At 49.5% G+C, this 14,274-nt stretch overlaps 1 protein-coding gene across 5 annotated transcripts; it reads right to left on the reverse strand.

Annotated features, from left to right (window-relative positions):
- Positions 1-1,292: 1,292 nt before the first annotated feature.
- HBEGF (heparin binding EGF like growth factor) lies at positions 1,293-14,252 on the reverse strand. 5 transcript variants are annotated; one of them, XR_014241052.1, is made up of 6 exons: positions 13,936-14,249; positions 13,572-13,745; positions 9,706-9,883; positions 9,301-9,385; positions 3,968-4,123; positions 1,293-2,734 (listed from the first exon to the last, which is right to left on the reverse strand). XR_014241052.1 is itself a non-coding variant. In XM_082378699.1 (6 exons), the coding sequence occupies exons 1-5, from the start codon at positions 13,979-13,981 to the stop codon at positions 3,106-3,108; spliced, it is 627 nt and encodes a 208-aa protein (XP_082234825.1). In that variant the 5' UTR covers positions 13,982-14,241; the 3' UTR covers positions 1,293-2,734; positions 3,088-3,105. The 5 variants fall into 5 exon arrangements, 3 of the variants coding, with proteins under 3 accessions (XP_082234825.1, XP_082234824.1, XP_082234823.1); XM_082378699.1 differs by lacking the exon at positions 9,301-9,385 and adding an exon at positions 3,088-3,178 and having other exon boundaries at positions 13,936-14,241; XR_014241053.1 differs by lacking the exon at positions 1,293-2,734 and adding an exon at positions 3,088-3,178 and having other exon boundaries at positions 13,936-14,248.
- Between the last annotated feature and the right edge of the window lie 22 nt (positions 14,253-14,274).

Raw genomic sequence — 14,274 nt, forward strand, 5'->3', positions numbered from 1 at the left:
GAGGGGGCATCCAGTAGCACTTGTCTAACGGCCTCCCAGTGGAGGTCTCTGCTTCCACTCTATCCAGGACAACATGACCCGTCCCAAATTCCATTCATCCTGTCATCCCCATCCATCCTCCCCAGCAAATGCCCTTCTTTAAACCCAATCACACTTCCAGGGCAGCACTGCATCACATACCTGTCCACCTGCTGGCCTTGGATTGGATTTTAGTCATTTCTTGTATTCATTCATCCACATAACAAATATTGTGTGCCTACAACTCAATTGCACTCTTTTACCATCTGGGATTGGAGCAATGTACACACCCCTATCTTCATGGAGCTAGCATTCTAGTAGGAAGAGGTAGACAAAAACAAATAAGAGTATGTTAGTGGTGATGAGGGCAATGAAGAAAAATAAAGCAGAATAATAAGGAGAGTAAGAGGAGTGGGGTGGGAGAGGAATGTGTTATCGTATAATAAGGTAGTCAGAGAAGGCCTGCAAGATCTGGATTATGTTTTAAATGATCACTGGCTATTATGTTGGAAATGGGCTATATGGGAGTAAGGTGGAAGAAAGGAGACAGGAGGCCACCACAAGAGTCTGGGTAAGAGGGAATTCTCTGGTGGTCCTGTGGTTAGGACTCTGCGCTTTCACAGCTAAGGGCACAGTTTCAATCCCTGGCTGGGGAACTAAGATCCCGCAAGCCACGCGGCGCAGCCGAAAGTTAAAAAAAAAAAAAAAAGTCTGGGTAAGAGATGATGGTGAATTGGACTGGGGTGATGATAGTGACAGTGATGAGAAGTGGCTGCATTCAGCAAATATCCAAAAGGTAGGTCTGACGAGATTTGCTGATAGATGATAGATGGAATGTGGAGCATGAGAGGGGAGTCAAAGGTGACTTGTTTCCTCCAGGAGCAATGCCTGCTTGCACAGACAGCATAGGCCCTGATGCCAGGGTCTGCCCACTGAATGGGCAGATGTCTTTCCCGGTTACAGCCAGCCCAACTTCCTATGTGAAAGATCTATTCTCTCCTGTCTCAGAGATGGTATGATATAAGTACTAAGACAAATGATTAGAATCAGATTACCAGTTGCAGCTCTCTCACTTACCAACTGTGTATCCTCGGGCAAGTTACCTAACCTCTCCAAGCCTCAGTTTCCGATTCTGGAAAAATGGGACAATAGTACCTCCTACATAGGGTTGTTGGGGATACTGAGATAGTTTACATAAATAGGCCTGGGCTATTTATGGGCTTAGAAAATACCTACGTTAAACTAGCTCCCAGTTAAAACAAGCAGACAGAAGGTTATGGAGTAAGGGTTATCTTTATTTGAATTGCAAAGTATAAATATAAACCAGGTTTGGAAATTCAGGTTTGTAACAGTTCAGTAATGGCACCAGAAACTTCCAGAAGGGACCACGATAGCATACCTTTGTAGTTTTGGTTAGGTGGGTGGGTTTACACAAAAGCCCTCCTCACCTCCAACCTTCTCTGTAGCAACTGGTAGGTTATCAATTACTAAGAACAGTCAGCTCCAATGTTTCCTGTTCCTCCTCAGCCTTTTTCTTTGTTAATACCTTTTCTAGATTATCCTCTGCTGCATTGACCCCTGCATGGAGTAGCACCAGAAGAATGGCAGGATAAGAGAAATGTCTTGACACAAAGGACAGTGAGTTCCCACTCTGTGGACCTGGGCCCATGGAGGGTGAGGGGCCAGGAAAGCTGCAGGCATGGAAGCCCAACTTCTTCTGAGACTGGGCAGGGAGAGGACACAGGGGAATACCGATATCTGTTACATCTTGACATCAGCACCTTGGGCTTTCAAAACACAAACGGTAGACACAATCGCCTAGGCAAGACTGCCGTCCAACTCATAGAGTGGATCTGACAAAGTTAGTTCCTACATCACATCCTGACCATACAGAACTCCCCCTGTGGCACTCAGATCGTGGAAGATCTTCCGAAATGTGGACAGACAATAGATTACTACAGATGGATCACAGAGCCATCTCACATTTGCAGCAGAGGAGAGTAATGCTGAGCCAGATGGTGGGAGATGCAGGATGGAGGGCCAGGAAATTGCCAAAGTAACAGTCTAGGCACTTGAAATATTATTGTTAGATTGTTAAAAACTAAATAAATTAACATACATAGAATAAAATAAATATATAATTTAAGAGGCATTTTACAAACAAACAAACAAACAAAAATAGTTGTTATTTTTCCATCTGGGTAGAAGTCCCAAAATTCAGAGTTCTCAGGTTTATGGTATTTCACAGTTAACTCATCAAATCCAGCACTGAAGGGTCCAAATGGCAGATCCCTTGGTGGCCTCTTGAGTACATGGCTTCTCAATCTTTGTTACTTTCTTCCAGTCCCCGAATCTTTTTCTTCCTCTCCTTCTTTTTTTTCAGGCAAAGATCCTGGAGCATATGGAATTTAACTGGCATTTTAATCCAGAAGATAAGTGTTTAAACAAACTTATGGGGGTAAGTAGGGCTTGGTGGAGGAGAATCAGAAGGGCACGAAGGTCCCTCACTTTTGCTTTCTTCTGACCCAGATCCCACTGGACATATTCTGTTTGGCACTTGAAGGCTCTCGTATTTTGGCAAAGCAGTTATGGGAGGCCCAATTTAGACGGCAACTGGGGATGAAGGAATCTTCATGGCTAGTTGTGAAGTCCTTCCCCTCTGCAGAGTCTGTGATCAACTTGTATCTTCTCAGAGGTAGCAGTCCCCAGCTGATTCCTAAAGCACAAGAAGAAGGCATTTAAAGCTGCAGCCAGCTCAAGAGGTCTTAAGAGTCTCCTGGGTCCAGCTTTAAGAAGTGGAAAGATCTTCTGGGAAGGGGTGGGAAGGAGAAGAGACGAGGACGAGAGAAGCTGTCTTCTCAGGCATTGGTCTTGGGTATCTCTCTAGCAACTTCCACCCTAAGTGGAGATGCAGCACCGAGAACCTTTTTGAAAACAATTCTGCAGTGGGACCCTGACTCCACAGTAGCCCGCCCCCTAACTCCTAGGTCAAGAGAAGACTTCAGCACGCCTAGAAACAGATCTGGGAAAGCTGGTGATGGTACCATGGGGCAAAGGATGGACCATTACCTTGAGCACAGGTTTCTCTCAGTGGGACGTAGTCATGCCCAATTTCACTTTCTCTTCATTTTCCACATCATAACCTCCTCTCCTGTGGTACCTGAGGAAAGTAAGTTTTCTGAGCAAGCTCTGCCTGCTACAACAGGGTGCAGGTCCCAGAGCTGTCCTTCCAAAAGATTCTGGCCCAGTGATTCTCTCCATACTTGGAAAAGCCCAGAGGATACGGCAGCTCAACAGACCTCTGGCCAAAGGTCCAACTGCCCCAAAGGATGCCTCTCTCTAATGGCAGGCTACAATTTGCTAAGAACCTTCACCTCATTTATACAATCCTCACAACATCTTTATGAGGTAGGGGAACAGAGATTACAATCACTGAAAGATTACAACCCTTAGAAAGACAGGTAACTTGATCCAGGTCTCACAACAGATGAGTTGCACTGCTTGTAAATGGGCACAGAGTGCTTAGTAGGTCTCCTCAGTCTAGAATATAAGCTGGATTGAAAGCATGGCCTGGGGACTAGATGCCTCAGATTTGGAAGGATACACCAATAGCACCACCCATGCCCTGACTACCAAACCACACCCTAATGCCATCAGAGAACAGAGTCAGGAAAACGAACTGTGTGAAGATGTGGCTCCATGGGTGGGTTGCTGAGCCTGCTGTGAGAAGCAGGACCTCCTGTGGCCTGACAATTTTTGCCCTGGGCTCTAGACACTGGACATATGTCATACCAGAGAAGCCAGGTTCTTGGAGAGCCTGTACCCAGGAATGTTAGTCAGACTCCTAGCCCAGGATTTGGGGGTTTAGAGGGCTCATGTGACCATCAGGTAGAAGATCCTGGAGGAGGAGGAATAGAAGTGATTTGCAAAAACAGCCTGTAACACTCACCAAAACATGAGAAGCCCCACGATGACCAGCAGACAGACGGATGACAGCACCACGACCACCACAACCAGGATGGTGGTGTGATCATACGTATATAAACGATTTTTCACTGGGAGGCTCAGCCCATGGCACCTCTCTCCATGGTAACCCGGGTGGCAGCTGGTTCAAAACAGAACAAAGCAGAGATGAAGTTAGTGGTTTGGCTTCACTCTTGGCAACGGGCCACCTACATAAGCCAGAGCCCACTCCTCACAGCTTCTGCCTGTCAGTCCCCAACTGTGACGCCTGTCCTTCCTCCAGCCTTCTCTAGTACAAGACTCTTTAGAAGCCCCTCTAAAGGCTCTGTGGCCTTCCTCCTTCACTCCACGCCCTCCCCTTCTTCATTCCCTTTGGTTCTCTGGCACAAAATTCCTGCTCCAGGCAGGGAAAAAGCAAAAGAGGACTTCAGGTCTTGGCTAGATTGTTCCACGCGTGGATGATTAATTACATGTGTGTTAAAATGTTCAGAGGACTTGGGCACAAGAGCTGGTGGGTTGAACTGAGGGGATTCAGTATCACTCCCTGTAGTGAGGCCCCTCAACGCTCTGACCCAGAAATAAACCCAGCCTTCCCCACCAATGCTTCCAGTGTCCAGTCCCTCTGCCACTGCCCAGCCTATTAATAGGCCCTGTTCCTTTGCCAGAAGTCATTTTTCTCAAGTTTCCTTCATTTAACTCCCAGCTCCCCCTGGGTGCAAGGCCCAACTTGAAAGCTGAATTTTGGCCTTTGGCCTCTGAACGCTGGGCTATCAGGCCTACTTCATCCCAGGACAAAGCAAACAAACCGAGAAAACATCTTCTTGCCTAGCTGTCCTGCCAGTACATTTTAGAATGTCAGAAAAAAACCCTTGGCTTTTCTTACTCAAGAAATAAATCAGATGGCAACTGCCTCTTCTAACACAAAACTTTTCCTGGAAGCCCTTGGGAAGACTGAGAAGTGCCTACAGTTGAACAAGCACATTCACGTCCCTTTCTTTTTTTGCGGGGGAGCTGCACGGCGCGGCTTGTGGGATCTTAGTTCCCCGACCAGGGATTGAACCCAGGCCCTCAGCAGTGAAAGCGCGGTCCTAACCACTGGACTGCCAGGGAATTCCCTCACATCCCTTTCTTTATCTGAGCGTCCCAGAGATCCTTTGATGTAGGCAGGAGCCCATGTTACAGAAAGGCAGAGCTATTTTCTCCACAGTCACACAGCAGGGCAGAGACATAGCCACAGATTGTCTGACGGTGAGCTCAGTGTGCTGCCCACACACATCCATAAATGCCCATTCGGGGATGCAGTGGCACTGTCTGCCTGGGGACTTTAGGCCGCTAACTGCTGAAGGAAGCACCGAGAACCCGGTGGCCCTCTAATCTGAACTGCACATCCTCTGGGGAAAAGGTTAGGCATCTGGTTCCTTAGAGCAAGGAATCCCTTCTTCCTGCCGAGAGGTATCAGGAAAGTTCCAACGAGCAGACCCATCAGACCCAGGGGCCGGGCCGCCCCTGCCTCCCTGCCCAGCACCTCTTCCCTTCCCAGCTCCTCCTGGGTGTTTCGGGGAACCATCTCACTGCAGGATAAATGTAGGTCAGGCCCACAGCAGAGCACACAGCTCCTTGCGCAGCCTCTCCATGCATCTGTCCCATTGGCCCAGGTGGACAAAACAATGACCCCTATCCTGCCAGGACATAGAGGATGCTCTTAGGAGCACCCCTGGAAAAGCACTTGTTCAAAGCACTTTACAGTTTATAAGACACTATCCTTATCGACTAGCTTAACTGAGACTCATAACACCCTGGTAGCCAGGTATAACCTCTTTTACGTATTGAAAGACTAAGATTAGGGTCAGAGAGAGTAAATGATTTGCGAAACGTTTCACAACTAGGGAGCAGAAGGGCCAAATTCCAAATTCATAATTCTTTCCATTCTGAACAGTGTAGGTTACCCCAAGGAAACACATATCTAATGGGCTTGATGGGTTTCTGGAGCAGAAACAGAGAGCGGTCTAACTCTGCTCTCTCAGTTATTATTACTGTTATCTTGAATGATAAATAACAATTAATAGCACACATTACTTACTTATAGGCTTACACATTACTTACATAGGCTTACTTACATTTTACTTACATAGGCTTACTATGAGCCAAGTACTCTGTGCTAATTGCTTTACAAGGATCATTTCATGTAATCTTAAAAACATCTCTATGAAGTAGGAGTTACTATCCCCATTTTAAAGATGAAGAGACTGAGGCTAAACTTCTATTATATAACCTGCCCAAGATTACACAGGTAGTGAGTGGTAGAGCCAGGATTTGACCCAGCAGTCTGGCTGACTTCAGAGACTGTGCTTTCCTGCGGGGAGGGAAGCTGAAGTTGAGTCTGTTTTTCACTTCCAGCCCATCATTCAAACCCCACAGGTACTTACTCAGATGATAGAAATAAAGCTTGGCCTCAGAGTCCCGCAATTCAGTTACATAATCCCTCCACCCCCACCCTGAGTCAAAAGGATAATAATGTAAACATCCTAATATTACCCACGTCCCCCTCCCTTTGCAGACAACTTCTGGCTCCCCCAGGGAAGGAGCATTCCAAGCATCCCAGGGTGAGGGTAAGATCGTGTGTCTTGCCCAGAGCCAGTGACCCATCAAACCAGGATGTGTTCCTCCTACCCACGTCTGTGGCCCATTTCAGAACTTGTATTACAACAGAAGCAAGGACCCTCTAGAGTACAGAGACATCTTCCAAATTGGATTCCTCCACCCCAGGAGGTGGAGGGGGCACCATTTGGTGGAGGGGACTCAGAATACATGAGTTCCAGACTGGTCCTGCTGCTATTTCTAGCCAGGTGATCTGGAGCAAGTTACGGTCGCGTTTCCAAGCTTCAGTTTTCTCATGTGAAAGGCAGGAATGATAAATGCCTATCTCACTAGAGCTTTGTGAAGATCAAATGAGATAATACAAATAAAAGCACTTAATAAAAGGCCAAGTCCCACATGTGTGGGAGTTACTATATAATCAGATTCCAGAGGATACTGCCCATATCCTGAGGAAGGGAGCACCAAAGTCAGATGGAGCCAAAGAGAAGGGGGCTCGCCATTCCTTCTTGGCATCTGGGCAGTGAGGCCAAGTAGAGCCTTCAGGCCTGTCTCTCTTCCAGCTCTGAGTCCTCGTCAGGCTAACTGTCCCCAGGTTTCCTCCAGCCACAGGAAACTTTGCAGCCAGTTTCTGGGTCAGCAGCTCATCAGGAGCCCCAGGAAACTGCTCTTTGAGGGCAACTTTTGGCTGGTGACACAAAAGGGTTTTCCTGTGGGTGATGGCTGCAGAGGGCGGTTTAGGAAGCTGGCCAGCCTCAAGCTCACCACGGCAGCCTGACACACCCCGGCTGGTGGTTGCTGGGTCTGGAGGCAAGAAGGAGCCACAAAGCGTCCCAGATGTAGGTGCCCAGATGTCACATTCTCCCAAACCAGGAGCTCTGTGTCTTCTTGCTGCCTTCTGTCCTGAGTACCAAGGGCAGGAGGCAGGAGGCAGCCAAGCCAGACACAGAATCCAGCCCCTTGAAAATCTGCCTAGGAAGCAGATACAGAGTCTTCACATCAGATTCCATGCTCTTCAATTAGTAAAAGCCTTCGGAGACCTCTAGTATAATAGCTGCCCTCTGTAAAATCATGCTCCAACTCTGTAAGAACAGACAGGGAAGAAGGACGCAATCCAACACCCAGTGCAGCCTGGGGGCATGAAAAGCATGTTGGACTGGAAGTCAGGCACCTGAGTGCCTGTCCTGTTTCCACACACTTTATTTAGCTGTTGATCTCAGACAAATCACTTCCTACTTCCGGGCTCCAGTTTCCTCATCTTTCAAGTACAGACAGCAAGCCCTGCCTACCCAGCAGAGGGCTTTTGAGAATACAGGGCTGTATTTTCCCGTCCCCTAGAATAGCTGGCACCAAGTAGGTGCTCAACAGAGACCTGTTGGGCTCAACTCATATTAAATGTAAACTGTAAAGCTCCAGGGCAAAGGAAGGAAGGCACTGTCACAGTTACCATCACCATCCCTAGGGTCACCTTGACCCTGGACACCACTATCTAGGTTCTCTGGGATTAGGTCGTCAGTCAAGCTCAGCTCTCCAGGAGAGCAGCCTTAAAAGGGTTCTCAGCTGAGCGGTGGAAGTCCGTCCACCAACGCCCTGGACCAGTTCGGCCGAGACAGATTTCTGGCCTCGATCCATCTTGACTACGCTCAGAGTCACTGCCTCCACCCTGTGCTAATGAGGCCAGTTTACAAATTTAGGACAAATATTCCCTACCCTGTCTCAAGACTTCTGGAAGAATAATTTGGGGACTGTCTAGGTCACTCTTTTTTTTTTTTTTTAACATCTTTATTGGAGTGTAATTTCTTTACAATATTGTGTTAGTTTCTGCTGTATAACAAAGGGAATCAGCTATATGTATACATATATCCCCATACTTCCTCCCTCTTGCATCTCCCTCCCACTGTCTAGGTCACTCTTAAGCAACCCCCTCCAATACCAAGCTCTTGACACGGATATGAAAGGAGAGGATGCACAAGTGACTGTAGACATGGAGGGGGGTGATGGGTCTGTCTGACAATTGCCAAATACAGGGCAACTCTGCTATATGAGATCAGATGGGACAAGGAAGCTTTAAAAAAAACCCCGAAGGAGCTGTACCAATCACGGCAGAAGAGACGCGAGGCAGCCAGCCTTCTTGACAGGCTGGGAAGCGGTGTGCACACAGCAATCTCCTGACTCTGTCCAGAGTCTCCCAGGTCACCGAGGCTGCCACTCCACAGAAACTCAGGCCCAGCAGAAGAGAGTGCATGTTTACAGCCTGATGTGGGTGTTGGTCTCAGGCACAGTGGCGACATTATGCCTGCCACAGAGCATGGCAGTGTCGTCACCCCTGAGGGGTTGCCAAGGCAGCCATTTGCTGGGCTTGGCCTAGCAGAGTGGCTGGGGAACCCATGGCCTCTCCACCCACACCCCTGCCCAGGGAAGGGGTGGTGCTGCCTGACCGGGGGCTGATGCCTACTGAGTTGGGTTCTATTTTCCGTTAATCTTACACAAAGGAAGTGTTCTCCCACCCCCATAGCCAAAGGTCAATACCCACCATGTCCCCCACCTCCTGGCCCTCGCCAGGGTGAGGAAGAAGGGAGGAGGGGCTTCTCCTTGCTCCACAATGATTGCTTTCTCTACAGTCCTGCCACGTCTTAGAATCAACCCACATTTGCTCACTCACATGCACATATGTCTGAGTACACATACCTGCATAGCACATATCCAAATGCACCTCATACCTACCTGCAGGACTTGGGAAAGAAGGCCACGGGAGCTCCACTCCACCCAGGAGCCCCACTCTGCCATGTTTCCTACTGGCTTCTCCCATCTGGAGAAGGGCATGAGGCAGAAATGAAGAACCTGCCTTCAGGTGTCAGCTCTCCTAGCATGTGCTCATTTCTGAGCAAGCAGGAAATGCCCCCAAAGATGAAAGAGCGTCACAAACCCACGCCACAGGAAATTGCATCCTATGCTGGGGGGAGCCCCTTCCGCTGACTAAAAATATTTCCCCTCCTCCCAACTTCCTCCCAGAGGTTGAGAAGAAACTGAGTGGATTTATGAATTCAAGGAACAGTGACAACCAGGAACAGCCACCAGGCTGACAAAGAGTGAGCTGTTAACAGTCAGCCCCGGGGAAGAGACACTTACATGCAGGATGGAGCTCGGAGCTCCTTCACGTATTTGCATTCTCCGTGGATGCAGAAGTCCTTGTATTTCCGAAGACATGGGTCTCTCTTCTTCCCTAACCCCTTGCCTTTCTTCTTTCTTTTCCCACGCTCCTCCTTGCTCGGTGTGGCCAGAGCTTGTGGCTTGGAAGAGAAAGCAGCTGCAGTAGAAAAGTACCCTGTTAAGTCTTTGACTTCCTCAGGGGAAAAAATCAGAACAGCACAGTGTCTGGAAGGACATTTTGATCCTACCTGAAGTCAGAGGCCTGGGAAGGCCTCTCGGCTCAGTGCCTCCCAAGAGCTGAAGGAAGACTGGGCAGACCTCCCAAAAGTGGTGGAGGAAGTAGAGGCTGGGGGGTCCCAAGGAAGGCATTTCATAAACTCAGTTTAAGGACCTCATTCTATGGACTTGAGGACACGGGGAGTGGGATGGGTAAGCTGGGACGAAGTGAGAGAGTGGCATGGACATATACACACTACCAAATGTAAAACAGATAGCTAGTGGGAAGCAGCCACATAGCACAGGGAGATCAGCTCAGTGCTTTGTGTCAACCTAGAGAGGTGGGAGGGAGACGCAAGAGGGAGGGGATAAGAGGATGTATGTATATGTATAGCTGATTCACTTTGTTATACAGCAGAAATTAACACACCATTGTAAAGCAATTATACTCCAGTAAAGATGTTAAAAAAAAAAAAAAAAGACTACTGGGTCCAAGTGACACTAAAAAAAAAAATAGGACCTCATTCTAAGAATGCTAGCTTCTGTTGAGTAACTGCAGCTGATTGGGCAATTCTACTGACCTCATCCCCACCCCACTGTCCATCCTCATCTCCTACTCCCCCACGCCCACTTGGTTCTATTTTGGCCTTAAATCAGCCTCATTTCCTGATGCTGCACTCAGTGACCCATTTGTAGGAAGACAGCGTCAGAGATAAAAAATTGCTTCTGGAGAAGGTACTTGGAGGGTATTTTAGAGGGAAGAGGCTCCTAAAATAAGAACAGTGCCCATGTCCAGGTGGTCCTCTCTGGGGTACCCATTAGCAGCAGCGTACCATGATCCCAGAGCAGAACCAGGCTCAGTGACAGCAAGCAGGCCACCCCTGGTCAGAGATTTGCTGTTTTAGCTTTTTAAATTTTTTTTAATTTTAAAAATATTTTTATTGATCTATAGTTGATTTACAATAGTGTGCTAATTTCAAAGAGCCTTGCTTTTTTGACATCAAGCAAAAATTTACCCTGCTCTGTGTGCTATTTGCAGCTTACCACTTCTCTCAAAGGTCCATTTACATTTATCCCCAGATGTCCTGCTTATAGCTCCCTAGGATGGGGAGTACAGTGCACAAGAAGCAGAAAGATGGAAAGTAAAGAACTATCAGAAGGAACTAGAACAATGATAACTCTCCCCATTCTTTCCACACTTAAAAAGGGAAAAACAACCTCACACAGACATCCAGCTGGGACTGATCATGGGCTATGCCCATCAGCCCAGGGGTCTGACACAAGTCTCCCCTCCCCTGTCCCAGCAGAAAAAATGTGCCTGCTGTCTATGGCTATAGCCACATGTCTGGCAGAAGGATGAGCATCATACATTAGACTGGAGTCCTAGGATCCTCAAGGTGGAATTGACTTCAAAAAATATGGCTTTCCATTTTCAGATGAAAAACTTGAGGTCCCGAAAGGCAGTGACTTGCCCAAGGTCCTACAGTTTGGGGATCTGAAATGTGGTCTCTGGACTCCATATCCAGTGCTCTTTCCCAGCACACCAAGCTGCCTCACACAACCCAGTCCCCTCTTCCAGACAAGCCCAGAGCACCTGGGATGCTGAGCCAGGAATGAGGCAATGAATGGGCTCTGAAGTCAGCAGACCCGTGTTCGAATTTCAGCCATGTGATCTTGGGCAAGTCACTTAATCTCTCTGAACCCTGGAGCTCTCAGTAAAAAGTGGAGAACAGGTGTTCCTATCTCAGAGGGTTGCAGCAAGGATTAATTAACCCACAATAACATGTTAAGTGCCTAGAATAGAGGAGGCACTTAATAAATGATAACAGTTATTTATTTCAGGTGATAAGATTCCTAGACCTGAAAAATAGTCTTTGCCCAGCAAACCCAAGAAAAAAGAAGAAGCAGATGCCAGTAGTCCCATAGACTCTTGTTTCCTCTGGTGCAGACCCAGGCCCTTTCAGAACTCAGAAGGTGAGGCAGATGCTCAGAGGAAACCAGTGACCATGGCTGTGGTGAAATTGAGGCAGGAGGGCCCAGCCGATCAGAAGGAGGGAGAGGGACTTCCCTGGTGGTGCAGTGGTTAAGAATTCGCCTGCCTCAAAAAAAAAAAAAAAAAAAAGAATTCGCCTGCCAATGCAAGGGAAACGGATTCGAGCCCTGGTCTGGGAAGATCCCACATGCCGCGGAGCAACTAAGCCCGTGCGCCACTACTGAGCCTGCACTCTAGAGCCCACGAGCCACAACTACTGAGCCCGTGTGCCCCAACTACTGAAGCCCACACGCCTAAAGCCCGTGCTCTGCAACAAGAGAAGCCACCGCAATGAGAAGCCCAAGCACCACAATGAAGAGTAGCCCCCGCTCCCTGCAACTAGAAAAAGCCCACGCGCAGCAACGAAGACCCAGCACAGCCAAAAATAAATAAATAAATAAATAAATTTATTTTAAAAAGAAAGAAAAGGGAGGGAGAGAGTGACAGGGTGACAGCCAGGCTCCTGAGGGGAGAGGGAGCAGTGAGTCAGGTCTGCAGAGCTAGGAGGAGCAGCTGTGTGGGTGGAGGGTGAGTCACAGCCCAGCTCTGCCCTGCCTATGAGGAGAGGGCCAGGAGAATCCAGGTTGTTCAGGCCAGGAGTGACCCCCAGAGGGCCACTGTGAGAGGATGGAAGGTGGGAACCCAGCCTCAGCTTTGGAGCAGACCCTTGATGTATACTAAATAGAGACAGCACCTAAGGGAAGCTCTGGGTAAGGAAGAAGGGTGGCAGAGGAGCAGACGGAGCTAGAACAGGTGGATATCTTTCCAACCAAATATAGTCATTCCGGGGCTCCAGGGCTCAGTCCCTGCTCCACCCTTAAGAATCTCTGCAGGTGACTGGGGGCAAGGAAGCAGGCAATACTGGAGGCTCTGGACTCTGCCCTGTGCTTGTATTTACTTAGCCACAGCACCTCTGCCGGTTGAAGGATCCCATTTGGCCCTTCCTCCCTTGGAGTCTCTCTCAGGGACTCAAGGTGGTCCGGAAGTATCCAGGCTTGTGTAGGATTTGTAGACACCCAGCATATCAATACAGCTCTCTAGGGACCCAGTGCTCAGCATTCACAGCCTCCCGAGGAGGTGCTGGCCTAACCTGGGGGGGACCAAGTGTTCCTCGTTCCCCTGTTTCCCCAACCTGGAGACAGGTGGATGGAGGAGACTAACACTGCACACCTTGTATGTGCCTAGCATCTCCACATCTGTTACCTTATTTTGTACATAATAGTCAGTTGAGGTGGGAATTAGGACTTGTGCACATTTTTTCATAGAAACTCTAAGGAAAGCATCTCAACCATTCCTTGTTCCTATCACCCAGCTTACCTCAGAGGAATGTACCAACCTCACACACCTTGCCTGTTTCAATTTGCCTCAGAGTATCCAGAAAGGCAGCAACGTGGCATGTGAGACCACGTTGGGCAAGAAAGACAACAGGATCTACATTCTAGGACCCCCCAGTGAGTTTGTCAGGCCAAGTGGCTTTTCCTTGAGGTCCTCCATGAAAACCCCCAAACCACAGGTGTGCCCAATCGTTATAAATGCCAGATCCACTTATTCTTCAACTGTCCACCGGGGTCCGAGGATGGGCATCCCTCACACCCACCTCTGAAAAGGTCCAGGTCTGTCTCTTCCAAGTCCAGGACTTCCCGGCCTCGGCCACCTCCCGGGGGCAGCAGCTGGTCCGTAGATTGAGTAGGGGAGTCCAGATTGCTGGTTCCAGCCGCCAGCCCTCTCCGAAGCCGCTCCAGGCTGTCGCCGGTCACCAACACCGAGAGCACTACGGGTGAGGGGCGAGGCCGCTTCAGAACCCCCGCCCAGACCCCCGTCGCCACGTACCGCTGCCGGCTCCCGCCTGCCGGGGAGCACGGGCCCCACCAAGTGGCCCGCGCCGGGGGTGCTGCAGCGATCTTCCTCCGTGTCCCCAACAGAGCGTCCCCATCCCCCCCGACCCCCGGCAGCCCTCTTACCTGCAGCCAGAAAGAGCTTCAGCACCACCGACGGCAGCAGCTTCATGGTCCCGGACTCGGCGGAGGCGGCGAGGCAGCAATCACTTCGGAGGCGGCGGCCACCGGGCGCTGGCACGGGAGCCGGGCGGTAGGAGCGCAGGAGACCCTGCCGGGCACGTTCTGCTGCCGGCCTCTGGGTGCAAGCCTGGCTGGGATCTGCGCGGAGCTCGCGGCCGCTGGGCGTCTCTGTATTCACTCCGTCTGTCCGTCCGCCCGAGACCTTGAGCCTCACTCAGAATGGCCAGCTGCCTTCCGCGCGAAGCTCCCTCGGTAGACTGAGCGCTCCCGGGCTTGCGGCCG

The sequence above is a fragment of the Balaenoptera borealis genome (assembly GCF_965194805.1).
Source record: "Balaenoptera borealis genome assembly, chromosome: 2".
NCBI classification, from domain to species: domain Eukaryota; kingdom Metazoa; phylum Chordata; class Mammalia; order Artiodactyla; family Balaenopteridae; genus Balaenoptera; species Balaenoptera borealis.